Source organism: Orycteropus afer, unplaced genomic scaffold (assembly GCF_000298275.1).
Source record: "Orycteropus afer afer isolate SDZICR_OR568_19922 unplaced genomic scaffold, OryAfe1.0 scaffold00038, whole genome shotgun sequence".
Taxonomy (NCBI): Eukaryota; Metazoa; Chordata; class Mammalia; order Tubulidentata; family Orycteropodidae; genus Orycteropus; species Orycteropus afer.
The window spans coordinates 13,400,585-13,414,699 of NW_006921625.1; the positions used below are offsets into that span (position 1 = coordinate 13,400,585).

Genomic DNA, 14,115 nt, shown 5'->3' on the forward strand with positions numbered 1-14,115 from the left:
CTTTCCACTTCCTCGCTGGGCTCCATTTCCAACCGCCCACTTTTCTGCCCCTTCTGCCTCTGAGCTTTGTTTTCGGGCAGATGTTGCCCGGTTGGTCTCGTGTGCTTGACTTGCCTGCAGAATCTTGTTGCTACTGATATCGTGTCCGGTTTATGGACGACGAAGCTGAGACCCAGGGAGGTTAAAGTTAGAGGTGCGCTCCTGCAGAGTCTGGGTTGAACCTTGGTGTCATGGCGTCTTCCAGCGCAGTCTCGTCCCCGACACCTTTAACTCCGTTAGCTGCTCTGTGGGCACTTAAGCTATAGCTCCCACCATCCCTTTTAGGCTTTCTCTTCTGACTTCCTCTTACTGCAGCTGAGGGTTAGCTTACTACCCCGTCTGCTGTATTTTTGTTGTTAGACTTCACATGTGTTGTTTGTTGCCAAGGATGCTACAGCTGTATTTTCCTTTTTGGGCCTTTTTTTTTTCCTTCCCGCTTTTCCTATTTTTGCCTTCTCCTGTAGCCCTCTAACATGCGTCTCTGGGCAGTGTTGCCTGAGGCCAAGATGTCAGATAGTCTCTAGTTTAATTTCCTTGGGGACACCCTCCCCAAGTCTGTGAGGCCACCTGCCTAGGCTGAGGAACGTCCTGCCTGCTGCGTGGTGCCCGTGGTGGTCCGTTGCACCACTCTGGACATTCTTTCCTCCATCCCGTTTCCGGGATCTGGTCCCGGATTCATTTCCTTATTTGGAGGGGGCACAGCTGGCAGGAGTTCCTGACTAAGGGGCCATAGCAGGTAGACAGTGTGAAGACCTGGGTGAGTGAAAATGTACTCCACCCCCACCCCACTCTGCTCCCCCATTTCATGGATGGAGCATAGCGTTTTCGGTTGAAATGAATTTCAGTGAGAATTTGGAGACATTGTCCGCTGTCTCCCACTCTGGTCGAGCATCAGCATATTATATGCACACTGATTGTTCTATTTTCTTTCTCTCTGGAATGTTGCAGGCTCCCCTTTTCATCACCCATATTGTAAAACTGCAATCGGTCTTCGCTGGGAGGAGTTCGTTCATTGTATGCCCGGGAGCTTTGCAAACCTTTGAGTCTGGGAATTTATAGTTCTAGGAAATGCTTCATTATTATTATTCAGTGATGTCTTTCCATTTTCTTTGTCTCTTTTCAAACAATGGTTTCTCCCTAGATTGAGACTTCCATTTTATCTTTCTTTTCTCCTGTTTTTCATCTCTTTGACTTTTGGTTCCTACTGTCTTTTAAGTATTAGAACTTTATCTTCAAATCCTACTGAATTATTTCTGCTTTTGCTTTTTATTTTCTCCAGACAAGGGTCCTCAGGTCTCCCCCTGGTCTCCTGATGAGTCCCCTCCCGGTGGGTCGCTACCTGATGAGTTCCCTCCTGGTGGGTGGGTGGGTCTCCACCCAGTGAGTCTCCTCCCGGTGAGTCTCTACCTGGCGAGTCTTCTCCCGTCTCCTGCCGGTGGTCTCCTGGTGCGTCCCAGGCCTGATGGTTGGCATCCTGGTCCTGGGTGGGAGAAGTCTGCTGGGAATCTACGTGCAGTTTCACTTAACTCCCACGTGCAGCTGGCGTCTCATTCTTGGGTGCCTTCCTGCCTCTCTTCTGGAGCCTTTTTGAGTGGCGACAACTCCAGTTTCCTGGGGCAGAGGGAGAGAAGGAGGACAAGGGGACAGTTTCTCGAATGCTCAGGGTGGGGGTGTTGAGGACAGGCTCTAACTGCCTCCTTCAGCCACCCTCCTTACTCCTTCCTTCTGGGTTACCTGACTTCTTGAATTCCTGCCATTGGGGCGTGCTGGGCAGAAAAGCCTGTTTCTTGCCGCTGCCCTCCCCGGTGTTGGCCGGGGCTCAGCTGACCCCTCGTTCTGTGCGCTGAGTCCCTTGGCGTTCCCCCTCCTGCCTCCGATGTCCCAAACCAGTTCTCAGAAGTAGTCGTGTGTCACTCATTTGGTATTTTCTTTGTTGTCTCTTTCTGTAGCTGATATTAGTGAAGTTGGTGGATTGATCCTTTTCTTTTCTTCTGTGTCCCCTCCCATTGCCCCTCTCTGGGCAGAGTGACAGGAATGGAGAGGAAGGGGCCAACTGACTGTATGTTCTGGAGGCAGATGACGTGAGCATAACTCGGTGACTGGCTGGACGTGGGGTGAGGGTGTTAGCAAAGACCTGGCTTCCTGCTTCCCGGGGTAGGGACTGCAGGGCCCTGCTAGTGCAAGGGTTCCTTTTCTCCTTCGTGCTAAGTTTGAGGTGTCGGTGGGACATGAGCCCACCTTTCTAGAAATCACTTGGGTACATGGGTCTGTAGGAGTTCTGGGTGGCACAAATGGTTAAGTACTGGTCTACTAGCCAGAAGGTTGGCAGTACAAACCCATCCAGTGACACTCTGGAGTTAAGGCCGGTGAAAGGTCACAGCCTTGAAAACTCTGTGGAGTGGCCTTACTCTGCACACATGGGCCACCAAGAGTCATTGTCAATGGCAACTAACAACAACAATGACGTGTCTGAGTGTGAGGACAGGGCCGGGCTGAAGTCGGGAGAGTGGGCGGTCAGAAGAGCAGTCTGCCGAGGACAGACCCTGGAAGCCACAGTGTTTATGGAATAGAGGGATCAGAAAGGGGCAGTCTTGCTGTGGAGGGAGTGGGCTAGAGGAAGAAGCAGGATGGTGAGCAGGGTCAGGTGCCAGAGAGTTCCGGAACCACGAGGCTAAGGAACGATAAGGGCTTGGCCGTGTGCAGTGTGCTGGTGAGCTGGGAGAGAGGTGAGCAGGTGTGGTGGGGGGTAGCCAGGGGGGCGCTGAGAGTGAACGGATGGCGGGAATGACTCACAGAGGGCATACTCGTCCTTGTAAGTGTTTCAGGAACACCCTGGGGTGGCGAGGCAGTTAACTACAGGGCGTGTGGAGTACTGGACGGAGTTTGGGTGTATTTATCGGATGAGAGGCACCAGCAGATACAGGGTCACTCTCTTCTGAGCTCCGGGGGCTCCTGCCTGCTGTTCTCAGTCAATTGCCTCTGGGCCTGTGCTGATTCAGGGAATTCGCTGCTCTCATCGTCCACTGGGGTGGGAGCCAGTTCAGGTCACTGGCTGCTTGCTGATGGTTCTTGGCTGAGGCTGCAGGTTTGTGGGGGCCTAGGAAGAGCTAGTCATCACACACCCCAGGCACGGGCCTTTTCCGGTCCCTTTGGGAACAGCGTCTCCACGGCAGGGGCCTGTCCAGTCCCAGGCTGTGGCCGCATGGGTCTGTAAGATCAGAGGAGAGAAGGTGGCCAGTCAGGCTTCCAGGTCACAGGGAGACTCGCCAACGTGAGGTGCTTCTTCTCTGGATGGGTGTTTTATCCTATCCTGACGGTGCTAGAATACAGGTAACAGATCTATTCGGAAAATCTACCAAAATAGCTTGCCAGTCCCGGTTCTCCTTTCTTATAAAGTGTCTCGGCATGGACACCAGGCTCTCCCGTGACCGGCTGTGGTTGGCAGTCTCAGGGTTCCCCTTCTTAGTCACACTTCCTGTCCCAGCCCAGATAAGCCCTGTTGCTGCTGGACCCATTCCCTGGGCTGGGCTTCCGAGGACCCCATACTCGTTCTCAGAGACCCAGGAGGGGCTGTGGTGGGCCTGAAGCTGGAGCTGGCAGACCAGCCATTGCTCGGGAGGGAGCCTGCCTCGTCTGTTTGGTCTCCGCCCCCAAACTGCTCACTCAAAAACCAGTGGCTGTTGGGTTGCTCTTGCAGCCCCATGCGTGTCACAGCAGAAGTGTGCTCCAGCGGGTTTTAAAGGCTGGTTTCCAGAAGGAGACAGCCAGGCCTTTCTTCCGAGGTGCCTGTGGGTGTTGGGGCCTCCAGGCTATCCGTCAGCAGCTGAGAGTGTTAACTATCTGCACCATCCAGAGATTCCTAGCTACTCATGAGACTGCTTCTCAGAACCACCCAGGATAGCCAGGAGCCACATGGCCGTGTGTGTGTGTGTGTCTATGTGTGTGTCTGTGAGTGTGTATGTGCCAGGAGAGGGAAAGCCAAAAGTAACCCATCTCCAAAGCTCTCTGTGGAGTTTGCTGATTTTTACAAAAATTAAAAAAAAAAAAATCAATTAGTTACAGATTTATTTATTATTCACTTGTCAAATACACACTTGATCATCTTGAGGGAAAATACTTCAAAGGCATCTGTACATTTTAAACTAAAAACCAAACTCACTGCTGTCAAGTTGGTCCCGATTCATAGTGACCCCTCTTTGGATTTCCAAGGCGGTATCACTGTGGAAGTAGATTGGCTGATCTACCAAGGATCAAGGAAGGAGTGGCTGGTGGGTTTGAACCGCCAGCCTTCTGATTAGCAGTCAAATCCCTTAGGCCCTAGACCACCAGAGCTCCTTCTGTACATCATAAAAGTCCTTATTGTATGTGCAGCACTGGAGATCCATTTTATTTATTCCTTTTTATATATTCTAAAGGAGCGCTGGTGGTGCAGTGCCTAAGGCATTTGCTTGCTAACCAGAAGGTCAGCAGTTCGAACCCACCAGTGGCTCCATGGAAGAATGATAAGGCAGTCTGCTTCAGTAGAGGTTTGCAGCCTTGGAAACCCTGTGGGGGCTCTGTGAGTTGGAATCAACTTAAATGGCAGTGGGTTTGGTTAGAAGACATTCAAATGAAGACAAATTGGTAGATAAACAGTTTCAGTTGTTGAGGTCTTTTATTTTTTGTCCTAAAACAGTCCAAAATGATTAATGTTGACTTGGTCATTGTTGATTTTACCTGCTGAAATTCTGCTTTCATGAAGTCACTTTAAAACAGGAAGTGGTTTCCAAAAAAAGTCCCTTCCAGACAGGATGTGGGTGGAGGAGGGAAGAGGCCCTTGGTGTCTTGGAGTGGTAGGTCTTTGAGAGCAAGGAGTTCCAAAGTGCTGCCCCACCTGGGTCTCACTGATGGCCCAGGCTTGTCCTGGAATACCCATACTAAGATGCTCCTAGGTCTTTGAGTCTGGCATCAATCAACTGTTCACACTGATCATCAATAAACAACATCCCCATGGTCTGGGGCATTGATCCCCACCTGGACGTCTCCCTGCAGGTGCTAGTGAGGCTTGCTCTCTGGGGGAACAGGAGACATTCAGGGTTGGGATCATGGGGACTTTTGACAGTGAGTCTCCAGAATGAAAAAATTAAAAGACTGCTTCTCCCCAGGTTTCAAGCACCAGGCATTGAAGCCTTCTGGCAGTTTTCATGGGGTGAGAGTCGGAGCCTGGGAATTTCAAGACCTGCTCTGGGGCCTGTGTGGAGACCCAGCTGGGCTTCCTGAGCCCCCCGCCCCACCATAGGTCACTCTGTGCACTGCAGAGACACGTGTCAGCTGAGTGAGGTAGTACTTGAGGCTTAGAGGAGCAGCCCGCCTCTGCTGCCGGCAAGGCAAGTGCACAGGAAATGTTCCTTTTCTAAAAGAAGACAGACGTTGGGGGAGGTCCTGCAGGAGCAGGCGCGGTGTCTGCAGTGCCAGTGATGGGCAAGGAGCACGTTTCACACGGAGCGGTCACGCCTTCCATCCGCCAGGGTGGCTGCACTGGCCACAAGTGGCTTGTAGGGAAACCGGAAGAGTGCAGACAGTCTTTCAGTCTTCTCAGCTCTGCTTACAAGACTTCCAAGGTGGCTGGGACCTACCTGGGACTCTGGTTTCCCAGCAGGCCTGCACTTTGGGGCTGCAGGGTGGGCAGTGGGTGTCTTATATTAGTGCCTGGTTGTTGCGTTGTTGCTGTTGTGTCCAGTTGACTCGGGCTCGTGGCGACCCTATGCATAACAGAATGAAGCATTGCCTGGTGGTGTGCCGCCTTTGAAGCCCACTGCTTTGGCCACTGTTTCAGTCTGTCCCACTGAGGCCCTTCCTCACCTTCCCTGACCCTGCACTTTACCAACCACGATGTCCTTTGCTAGCAGTGGGTCTCTCCTGATGACATGCCCACAGTGAGTGACAACCTTGTTTCTAAGGTGTGTTCTGGTTGTATTCTTTTAAGACTGATTTGTTTGCTCTTCTGGCGTCCATGGTTGGTTCCACACCCTTCGCCAACACCACAGCTTGAATGCATCAATTCTTCTTTGGTCTTCATTATTCATTGTCCAGCTTTCACATGCACAGGAGGTGATTGCAAAGACCATGGTTCAGGTCAGGTGTGCCATTGTCCTTAACGTGACATCTTTGCTTTTAACACTTTAAAGGGATCTTTGGCAGCAGATTTGCCCAGAATAATACATTGTTGGATTTCTTGAGTGCTGCTTCTCTGGGTGTTCATTTTGGATCCAAGTAGAATGAAATCACAGCAACTTGTCAGAGTAGTCACTGAAGTTGTCTGTGTCCTATCACCTGAGAAAAACAAAACAAACCTGCTTGGGAAGGCTGTGCATTACCTATAAATGGAACCATACAATAGGCGGTGCTTTGTGACTGGCTCCTTTCAATCAGCATAAGGGTTTTAGTCCATGTTGTAGCATGCATTAGCACTTCATTCCTATGTATGGTTGCGTGATGGTCCCATGAGCCCTGTATTCAGAGCGTTCACAGCATGGCCCTGAGTGCTCGCTCTGGGCAATGCTTTCTGTTGTGGCGATTTGGTTGCTGGAGGTGTGGCTGGCTACAGGTGCATGAAGGGAAGGGAGCTGGAGGCTAGGCTGACCCAGAGCCCTCCCAGGTAGATCTGAGCTGGGAAGCAGCAGCAGCGCCCCAGGGGCTGCAGGGCTGGCCTGCTCTCTTGCCCTAGCAGCCCCTCCTGGCCCCACCTGGCTGGGAAGACTGTGCTCACAGATAACACATGGGTTCCCTGTGTCCCCTCTAGATGCAGGAAAAGGCCAAGGAGATCTACATGACCTTCCTGTCCAGTAAGGCCTCATCCCAAGTCAACGTGGAGGGCCAGTCCCGGCTCAATGAGAAGATTCTGGAAGAGCCACACCCTCTGATGTTCCAGAAACTCCAGGACCAGGTAACCTGGCTTCCCTGCCTGTACCTTGATTTGAAAACCTACATTTATTCCAGGCCTTGAAGAAGTCAGTGGAACACCACATGTTAGACCTAGAAACCAGCTGTACCAGCTCGGCCTGGGAGAGCTGGGGCACGGAAGGGCCGGGGTTTGTGGAAGGGTGGGGATCTGGATTTGACGATGGAGTTTGCCTCCAGCCCGCTTCCTTTTGGTCTACACACGATTTGAACCAGCTGAGTTACCTGCCTCCTCAGCCTAGATTAGGAGGAGGCTGGGGCTATTTGAGGAGCCCTGATGACACAGTGGTTAAGCACCTGGCTGCTACGTGAAAGGTCAGCAATTCAAACTGACCAGCCGCTCCATGGGAGAAAGATGAGGCAGTCTGCTTCTGCAAAGATTACTGCCTTGGAAACACTATGGGGCAGTTCTACTCGGTCCTGTGTGATCGCTGTGTGTCGGAATTGGCTGCAGAGGTTTGTGTTTTGGGGGGTTTTTTGAGAGTCCCTGGGTGGCCCAGGGGGTTGAACCCTCAGCTGCTAACCAACAGGCTGGAGGTTTGAGTCTACACACAGCTTCCCCAGAGGAAAGACCTGGCAGTCTGTTTCCAAAAAGCCAGCCACTGAAAGCCCTGTGGAGCACAGTTCTGCTCTGTCACACAGGTCACCATGAGCTGGGATTGGCTCGATGGCAACTGGTGGTGGTGAGGGAGCTGTTTGAGGGACCCCCACTGGAAACATCACATGACAACAGAACACAGTCCAGAGAGCAAGCACAAGAACTCAAAGTGGCTCTTTTTGTGCAAATACCTATACACCTCCACCCACTTCAGCAGCCCTGGTGGTACAGTGGTTAAAGCATTTGGCTGCTAACGGAAAGGTCAGCAGTTTGAACCCACCCACTGCTCCGCAGGAGAAAGGTGAGACACTCTGCTTCCGTAAAGATTAGGGCAGTTCTACCATGCTGTGTAGGGTCACTATGAGCTGGAATCAACTCCATAGCAGTGAGTTTGGCTTGCTTTTTGGTTTCCACTTACTTCCAGTGGCCTGGTACTGTCAGCTAGCTCAGACTATTGCCCCTGACCCATGGGGAAGAGGTTAGCCTTCAGCAGCATATTCTACTTAGGAAAGCAGGAAAAAATTAGCCTATCAATATGGACCCATTGGGGTAAACTTTAGTTTTCCAGAAATTTTTCTCATGAGAGTGCTGGTGGTGACAGTCAAAGGGGATGAAACTATACTCAGGAGGTTTTGGGATATGAATTTCCAGATGTGACCATGCGTATCATGTTCTTAGAAAAACCAAATGTTGCCGATGAGTCAGTTCTGACTCATAGTGATCGTATAGGACAGAGTGGAATAGTCCCATAGGGTTTCCAAGACTGGAATCTTTCCAAGACTGGAAGTACAAAGTCCACAAGTACTTTGTCACATCTTTCTCACATGGAGCGGCTAGTGGGTTTGAACTGCTGACCTTCAGTTAGCAGCTGAGCACTTAACCATCGTGCCACCAGGGCTTCTTGCTCTGTTCTTCAAAAAACCAAACTCACTGCTATTGAGTTGATTCCAACTCATAGCAACCCCACAGGGCTTCCAAAGCTTTATGTCTTTACAGAAGCAGACTGCCTCATCTTTCTTCTGCAGAGCAGCTGGTAGGTTTAAACTGCCAGCCTTTCAGTGAGCAGCCAAATGCCTTACTCACTGTTCATAGGGAGTGATATATACAAACTGGTAGACAAACAGAACACAGACAGAATTCAAACATCTGCTGGCCATGACCTCTACCTGGCACTGACGTGGACACTAGCATGTAGCTTCATCTCACAGACTTGAGCAGCCCCAGAATCTCCTGGAAGCCTTATTAGGGTTAAACAGATGGGCTGGCCCTATACCCAGGGTTAGCCACCAAGCCCAGGTGGGCTGAGACCTCGCATTCCTACCAAGTTCTCACGGTGCTGACTCTGCAGGCCCCGAGACTGTGCTTTGAGAACTGCTGGCTTCCTGCCTTGGTTGGCCTTTTTGATCACCTGGTGGGTACACAGACATGTCCTCATCCAGGAGGCCCCCTCTTTGGTCAGCATCAGATAGCAAACAAATATACCGGGAGAAAATAACAGAGAGAAGGAGCAATCTGAAGACGTTTGCCAATTGATGCAGCAGCAAGTGCCAATTCTGCGTGAGCTCTGCATCACACAGGAGGGTGGAGGGTGTTGGGTTAGCCTGGAAGGCTGTTCCAGGGCCTCCTGGGGGGTGGGGATTCTGGGTCGATGGGAAGGATGCCATGGGCACGAGTTTGTGAGGGAACAGGAAGTGGGCTGCATGGGGAGAAGGCTGTCCTTATGCCTGTAGCCACATGGGTAACCCAAACCCCATAAGGAGGTGGCTTAAAGAACAGAAGTGTATGTTCATGGTTCTGGAGGCTGCAAGTCCAGTCAGGGTCTGAGCCGTGTTGACTCCTCCCTGGGTCACCATGGCATTCCTTGGTTCCTTGGCTCATAGATGGTCCTCACGTGGCAGCTGTCCCCTCCCTTGTGTGATCTGTTCTGCTCTTTTTCTGACTCAGAAACAATCAGGTTTAGGGTCCACCCTATGTTGTGTCAGCCTCATTCACATTTAAAAAAAAAAAACAACCCACTGCCATCAAGTTGATTCCAACTCACAGTGACCCCTGGTGGGTTTCCGAGGCAGTAAATCTTTATAGAAGTAGATTGCCCAGTCTTCCTTCTGCAGAGTGGCTGGTTGGTTTGAACCACCAACATTCTGGTTAGCAGTCAGATGCCTTAGGCACTGTGCTACCAGAGCTTCTCATTAACATAGCAAAAGAAAACCCATTTCTAAGCAGGATCACCTCCACAGGCCAGGGGTCAGGAATCAACACATATTTTATTTTTTGAGGGAGAGTAACACAGCTCGATCCCTGACACACGGCATTTGCCATGCTTGCTGCCTCCATAGCAAGTCCCTGTGAAGGAGCTCTGGTTCTGTGTTGCTTCTGCCAGGGGTTTGAACTGGTTCTTTGCAGCTCAGTGCTCTGCTGAGAATTTTAATTTCCACCCCAGGTAAACTGAATCAGAATCCACCCTTTAACAAGATGGTCTTAGAAATGAAAGTTCTCAGCAGGGCTTTGAACCAGAAGGTGCCAGGTTCGAAGCTCTGGCTTCTGAAACTCTGCCGCTGAGGTCCCTGCTGCCCACTGTCACGGTGTGTGAGCTGCACAGTGTGGGGCTCCCTCTGCTCCCAAACAGCCCCAACAGCCCTGTTTTCCTGACTGAAGGACAGTGAAGCTGGGGAGCATGTTTGGAGCCACCGGATTTCACAGAACTTGCGGGGGTGGGTGGTGGAAAGCAAGCTTCTCTCGTGGCTTTGGCTTGGCCGGAGGCTGACTGGCTTTATCAAGTCTCTGGCTGAGCAGGCCACCTTCCGGGCTTCCAGCACCCACTCCCCAGGAAAACCTCAGGCAGCCTCAGCATTTCCTCACAGCAGGGCAGTGCCCGCTGCCCTGTGGGTAGCTGATAGGGCAGTATCGACCCTGTGGAGCACAGCCCGGAACTTTGAAGGACCCGGAAAACCCTCTCTGAACATCCCATTAGATGACCCCACATCCACTGCTCTGAACTGAATTGTGATAGCGCACCCCACCCCCAGAGTATGTGTTGGAACCCTTCCTCTGTACCCCTGGATGTAATCATTTTGGGGACTAGGGTTTTCTTTATTAATGAGACCGTGTGAGTGTGGGGTGTGTCTGTACCTGATCACTTCCGAGTTACACAAAGAGCAGATTAAACAGGAGCAGACACAGAGGGAGGCAGACACCACATGAGGACCATGAGGGAACCGAGGATACAGACGCTGGGACAAGGACCTGCCCCAGAGCCGGCAGAGAGCCTTCCCTCCGCCGGCGCCCTGCATTCAGACGCCTGGCTTCCAGAGCTGGGAACAAACCAATCTCTGCTCTTTATAAGCCACCCACTGGGGTGCTTCTGTCACAGCAGTGCCAGGCCACGGTGGCATCCGTGTGTTCATTTGAAGACAGACGTATTGGATCTTCATTCAGGTACTGTTTATTCTCAGCTTACACCAAGGCTTCAGACCCATTCATTCCAGTCCAGCTCCCTGCTGAGAACTTGCCTTTTCATCCCAGATAGACTGACTCAGAATCCACATTTTCACAGGATTCCCCAGGCCATTCTTGGATACAGCTTACTAAAATGTAGATTCTAATTCGGTCTATTTGGGGTAGGAAAAAAAAAAAAAAGAGAGAGAGAGGCTCAGCAGGGGTCCAGCCAGAATGAACTGGTCTGAATCCCTGGTTTACAGACAGTTCTAACAAGTCCTGGTTTTTCACAGCAGATCAGCTGGGGTTGAGTAAAGAGCTGTTCAGGGATGTAGAGTGACGGGTGGCAAGTTGTGATAACTAAGAGGCCGGGAGGACACGGAGCAATGATACTAAACCACAGCGTAGTCACGGGAGGCACTGAGCATGGGCCCCGTGCACCACACTGCCAATGTCCCTGTGCCACAGAAAGATGCCACAATTCGCGGTCCTAGTGACCTCAAATCACCCAGCAGAAGTTAACCACGGTGCACATATTATGTGAAGACCGGGTTATATATTCTAGTTTTTCATCAGCACTTGTAAGAGGTTAGGGGGTGCACTTGACTGCCTGGAAGGTTCTTGGATTTATTCAGTGCTGTTAATACAGCACTGGAGCGTGCTGGTGAGGTCAGGGGTGCTGGGGGAGCCCGGTGGAGAGCCTTGGGTACTTTAGCCTGGACTCAGATGCTGCTGCTGGGCATTTAAGGTGTGGGGAGCAGGAAGGAAAGAGGCCCCCTGACAAAGTGGTGGTTTCTTGGAGGAATTATAATTCCTTGAATTTTCTTTTTTTAATAGTAAATTTACATTGATTGAGAATTTATTCTGTGCTAGATAATACCAGGCTAAGTGGTATTTTTGGAACATATTAACCTGATTTTAAGGTCCCAATGGAGTGCATTTTTTTTTTTTTTTTTTTGGTGGCACACAGAGCTCTGGTGGCATAGTGGTTAAAGCATTTGGCCACTAACCAAAAAGTCTGCAGTGTGAACCCACCAGCTGTTCTGCAGTACCCTGTGGGGAGGGGCAGTTCGACTCTGGCCTCTAGCATCCCTATGAGTCAGAATCAATTTGACAGCAATGGGTTAGCTGGTGCCCAATGATCCCTGGTAGCATAGTGGTTAAGCACTGAGCTGCTAACCAAAAGGTTGGTAGTTTGAACCCACCAGCCACTATACAGGAGAAGACTTGGTGACCTGCTTCTGTACAGATTATAGCCTGGAAAACTTCTGAATAGAGTCAATGGGAATGGGTTTGGTTTTTGGTTTGAGTTTAGTTGGTGCAGTTTGCGCTCAGCTGCTAACTTAAAGGTTGGCAGTTCAGACCTACCCAGTGGTGCTGCTGAAGAAAGGCCTGGCAACCTGCTTTCATTTAGATTACAGCCAAAACTCTATGGAACAGGCCAGCACAAGTCAGAATTGACTCAACAGCAACTAACAACAACTCTATTTTTTATAAGGAGGCTCAGAGAGTTTCAAAATTTGCCTCGAGATTGTTGTTGTTGTTTAGTTGCTGGGCTAGGAGCTGGGAGTGCAGCCAGGAGCATCAGACTGTCCACCCACGTGACGGTTCCATCCTGGATGGAGAGACAAATAATAACAGGTCACATCAAAGCAAGAGAAATATTAGAAGGAACTACAACAGGGGGATGGGCTGAGAATAACTGGGAGGGGCCTGCTGTGGGTCTAGTGGTCAGGGGCTCCCGAAGGAAGTGACAGACCTGAATGACAAGGAGAAGCGAGATGAGAAGAGCTCAGGCAGATCTTTCCAGAGACAGGCATGTGCACAGGCCCTGGGGCAGGCATCAGCTGTGTGTGTGTGGTGGGGGTGCCGTGAAAGTCCGTATGACTGGAGTGTAGTGGGTAATGGGGGTGTTGGAAACTAAGTGGGGAGATACTGGCTGGGCTCTGGCCCAGAGCCTGTGACAACCAATTTAATTTTGGGGATTTTGAGTGGTGGCTATTTATAGAGTGTGCCAGTTGGGCTAATAAGGTTTGGTTTGCTTGAAGGCTAGGCAGCCTGGCTCTGATCCCCAGCTCCGGCTGTGCCCGTCCCTCACCAGCTGGGTAAGAGAATGTGGATGACCCAGTGCGGAGCCATCTCCGTGACTAGGTCAGCTGCCAACCACGGCCTCCTGACCATGGCTCATCGCGCGTCCCGGACAGCCTTACGTGGCTCTGAGCCCTCCCTCCCCCACAGTCACTTCCTGGATGCTGAGCTTGGGCTCATGTCATGATCGCCGTAGGTTGGCACCTGACATCTGACCCCAAGTGGGTCCTGTTTCTCAGTGCAGCCCCTGTGCCCTCATCTGGAACGCGGGGCTTTCGGCAACGCTCCCTGCCTCCCTGAGCTGTGCTGCAAGGCAGTCTAGCCCCCTTAGTGCCCCCAGACAGCCACAGCCTGACTCCCTTAGACCTGTCTCCTTCCTTCTTCTCTGACTTTAGAATTTAGTAGCTCGAGAACCTGAGCAAGGAGCCCTGGTGGTGCAGGAGTTAAGCACCCAGCTGCTACCCTAAGGGCGGCTGTTTGAGCCCACCAGTGGCTCCACGGGAGAGTTTTGACAGTCTGCTTCCATAAAGATTTACAGCCGTGGAAACCCTATGGGGCAGTCCTATTCTGTCCTGTAGTCTCTGAGTTTGCATTGACTTGACGGCAGCAGGCTACGGGTTTGAGAGCCTGGCAGTATGTGGTCCCTCTGTGCCTCAGTGTCCTCATTTGTGAAGGGGAGTTGTGATCAGGTGGCCATGAGGGTGACATGTGGTCATATTTGTGACATGGTTATTTAACTCAGTACCTGGTATGTGACCAGCCCTCCATCAGGGTTAACTGTTCGTGTCCTGTAGAATGGAGCATGAAGGTGAATGTTCACTAATGCAGTGACTCTCAACTGGGGGCAGTTTGGCCTCTCTAGGAACATTGGGCAATGCAGATGCAGACATCTTTGGGGTCACACAGGGGAAGGGGTCCTACTGGCATTTGTTGGTAGAGGCCAGGGATGCTGCTAAGGATCCTATAACCCACAGGACAGTCTCTACAACAGGTCTTCTCCAGCCCAAAGGCCAGTA

The 14,115-nt window shown here is 51.3% G+C and overlaps 1 protein-coding gene across 1 annotated transcript in view; it reads left to right on the plus strand.

Annotated features, from left to right (window-relative positions):
• Positions 1-14,115, plus strand: part of RGS10 (regulator of G protein signaling 10) — a 43,231-nt gene that overhangs the window by 16,419 nt on the left and 12,697 nt on the right. The window contains exon 4 of the mRNA XM_007936841.1: positions 6,821-6,964. Within this exon, the coding sequence (XP_007935032.1) occupies positions 6,821-6,964 (144 nt within the window). The remainder of the gene's footprint in view (positions 1-6,820; positions 6,965-14,115) is intronic.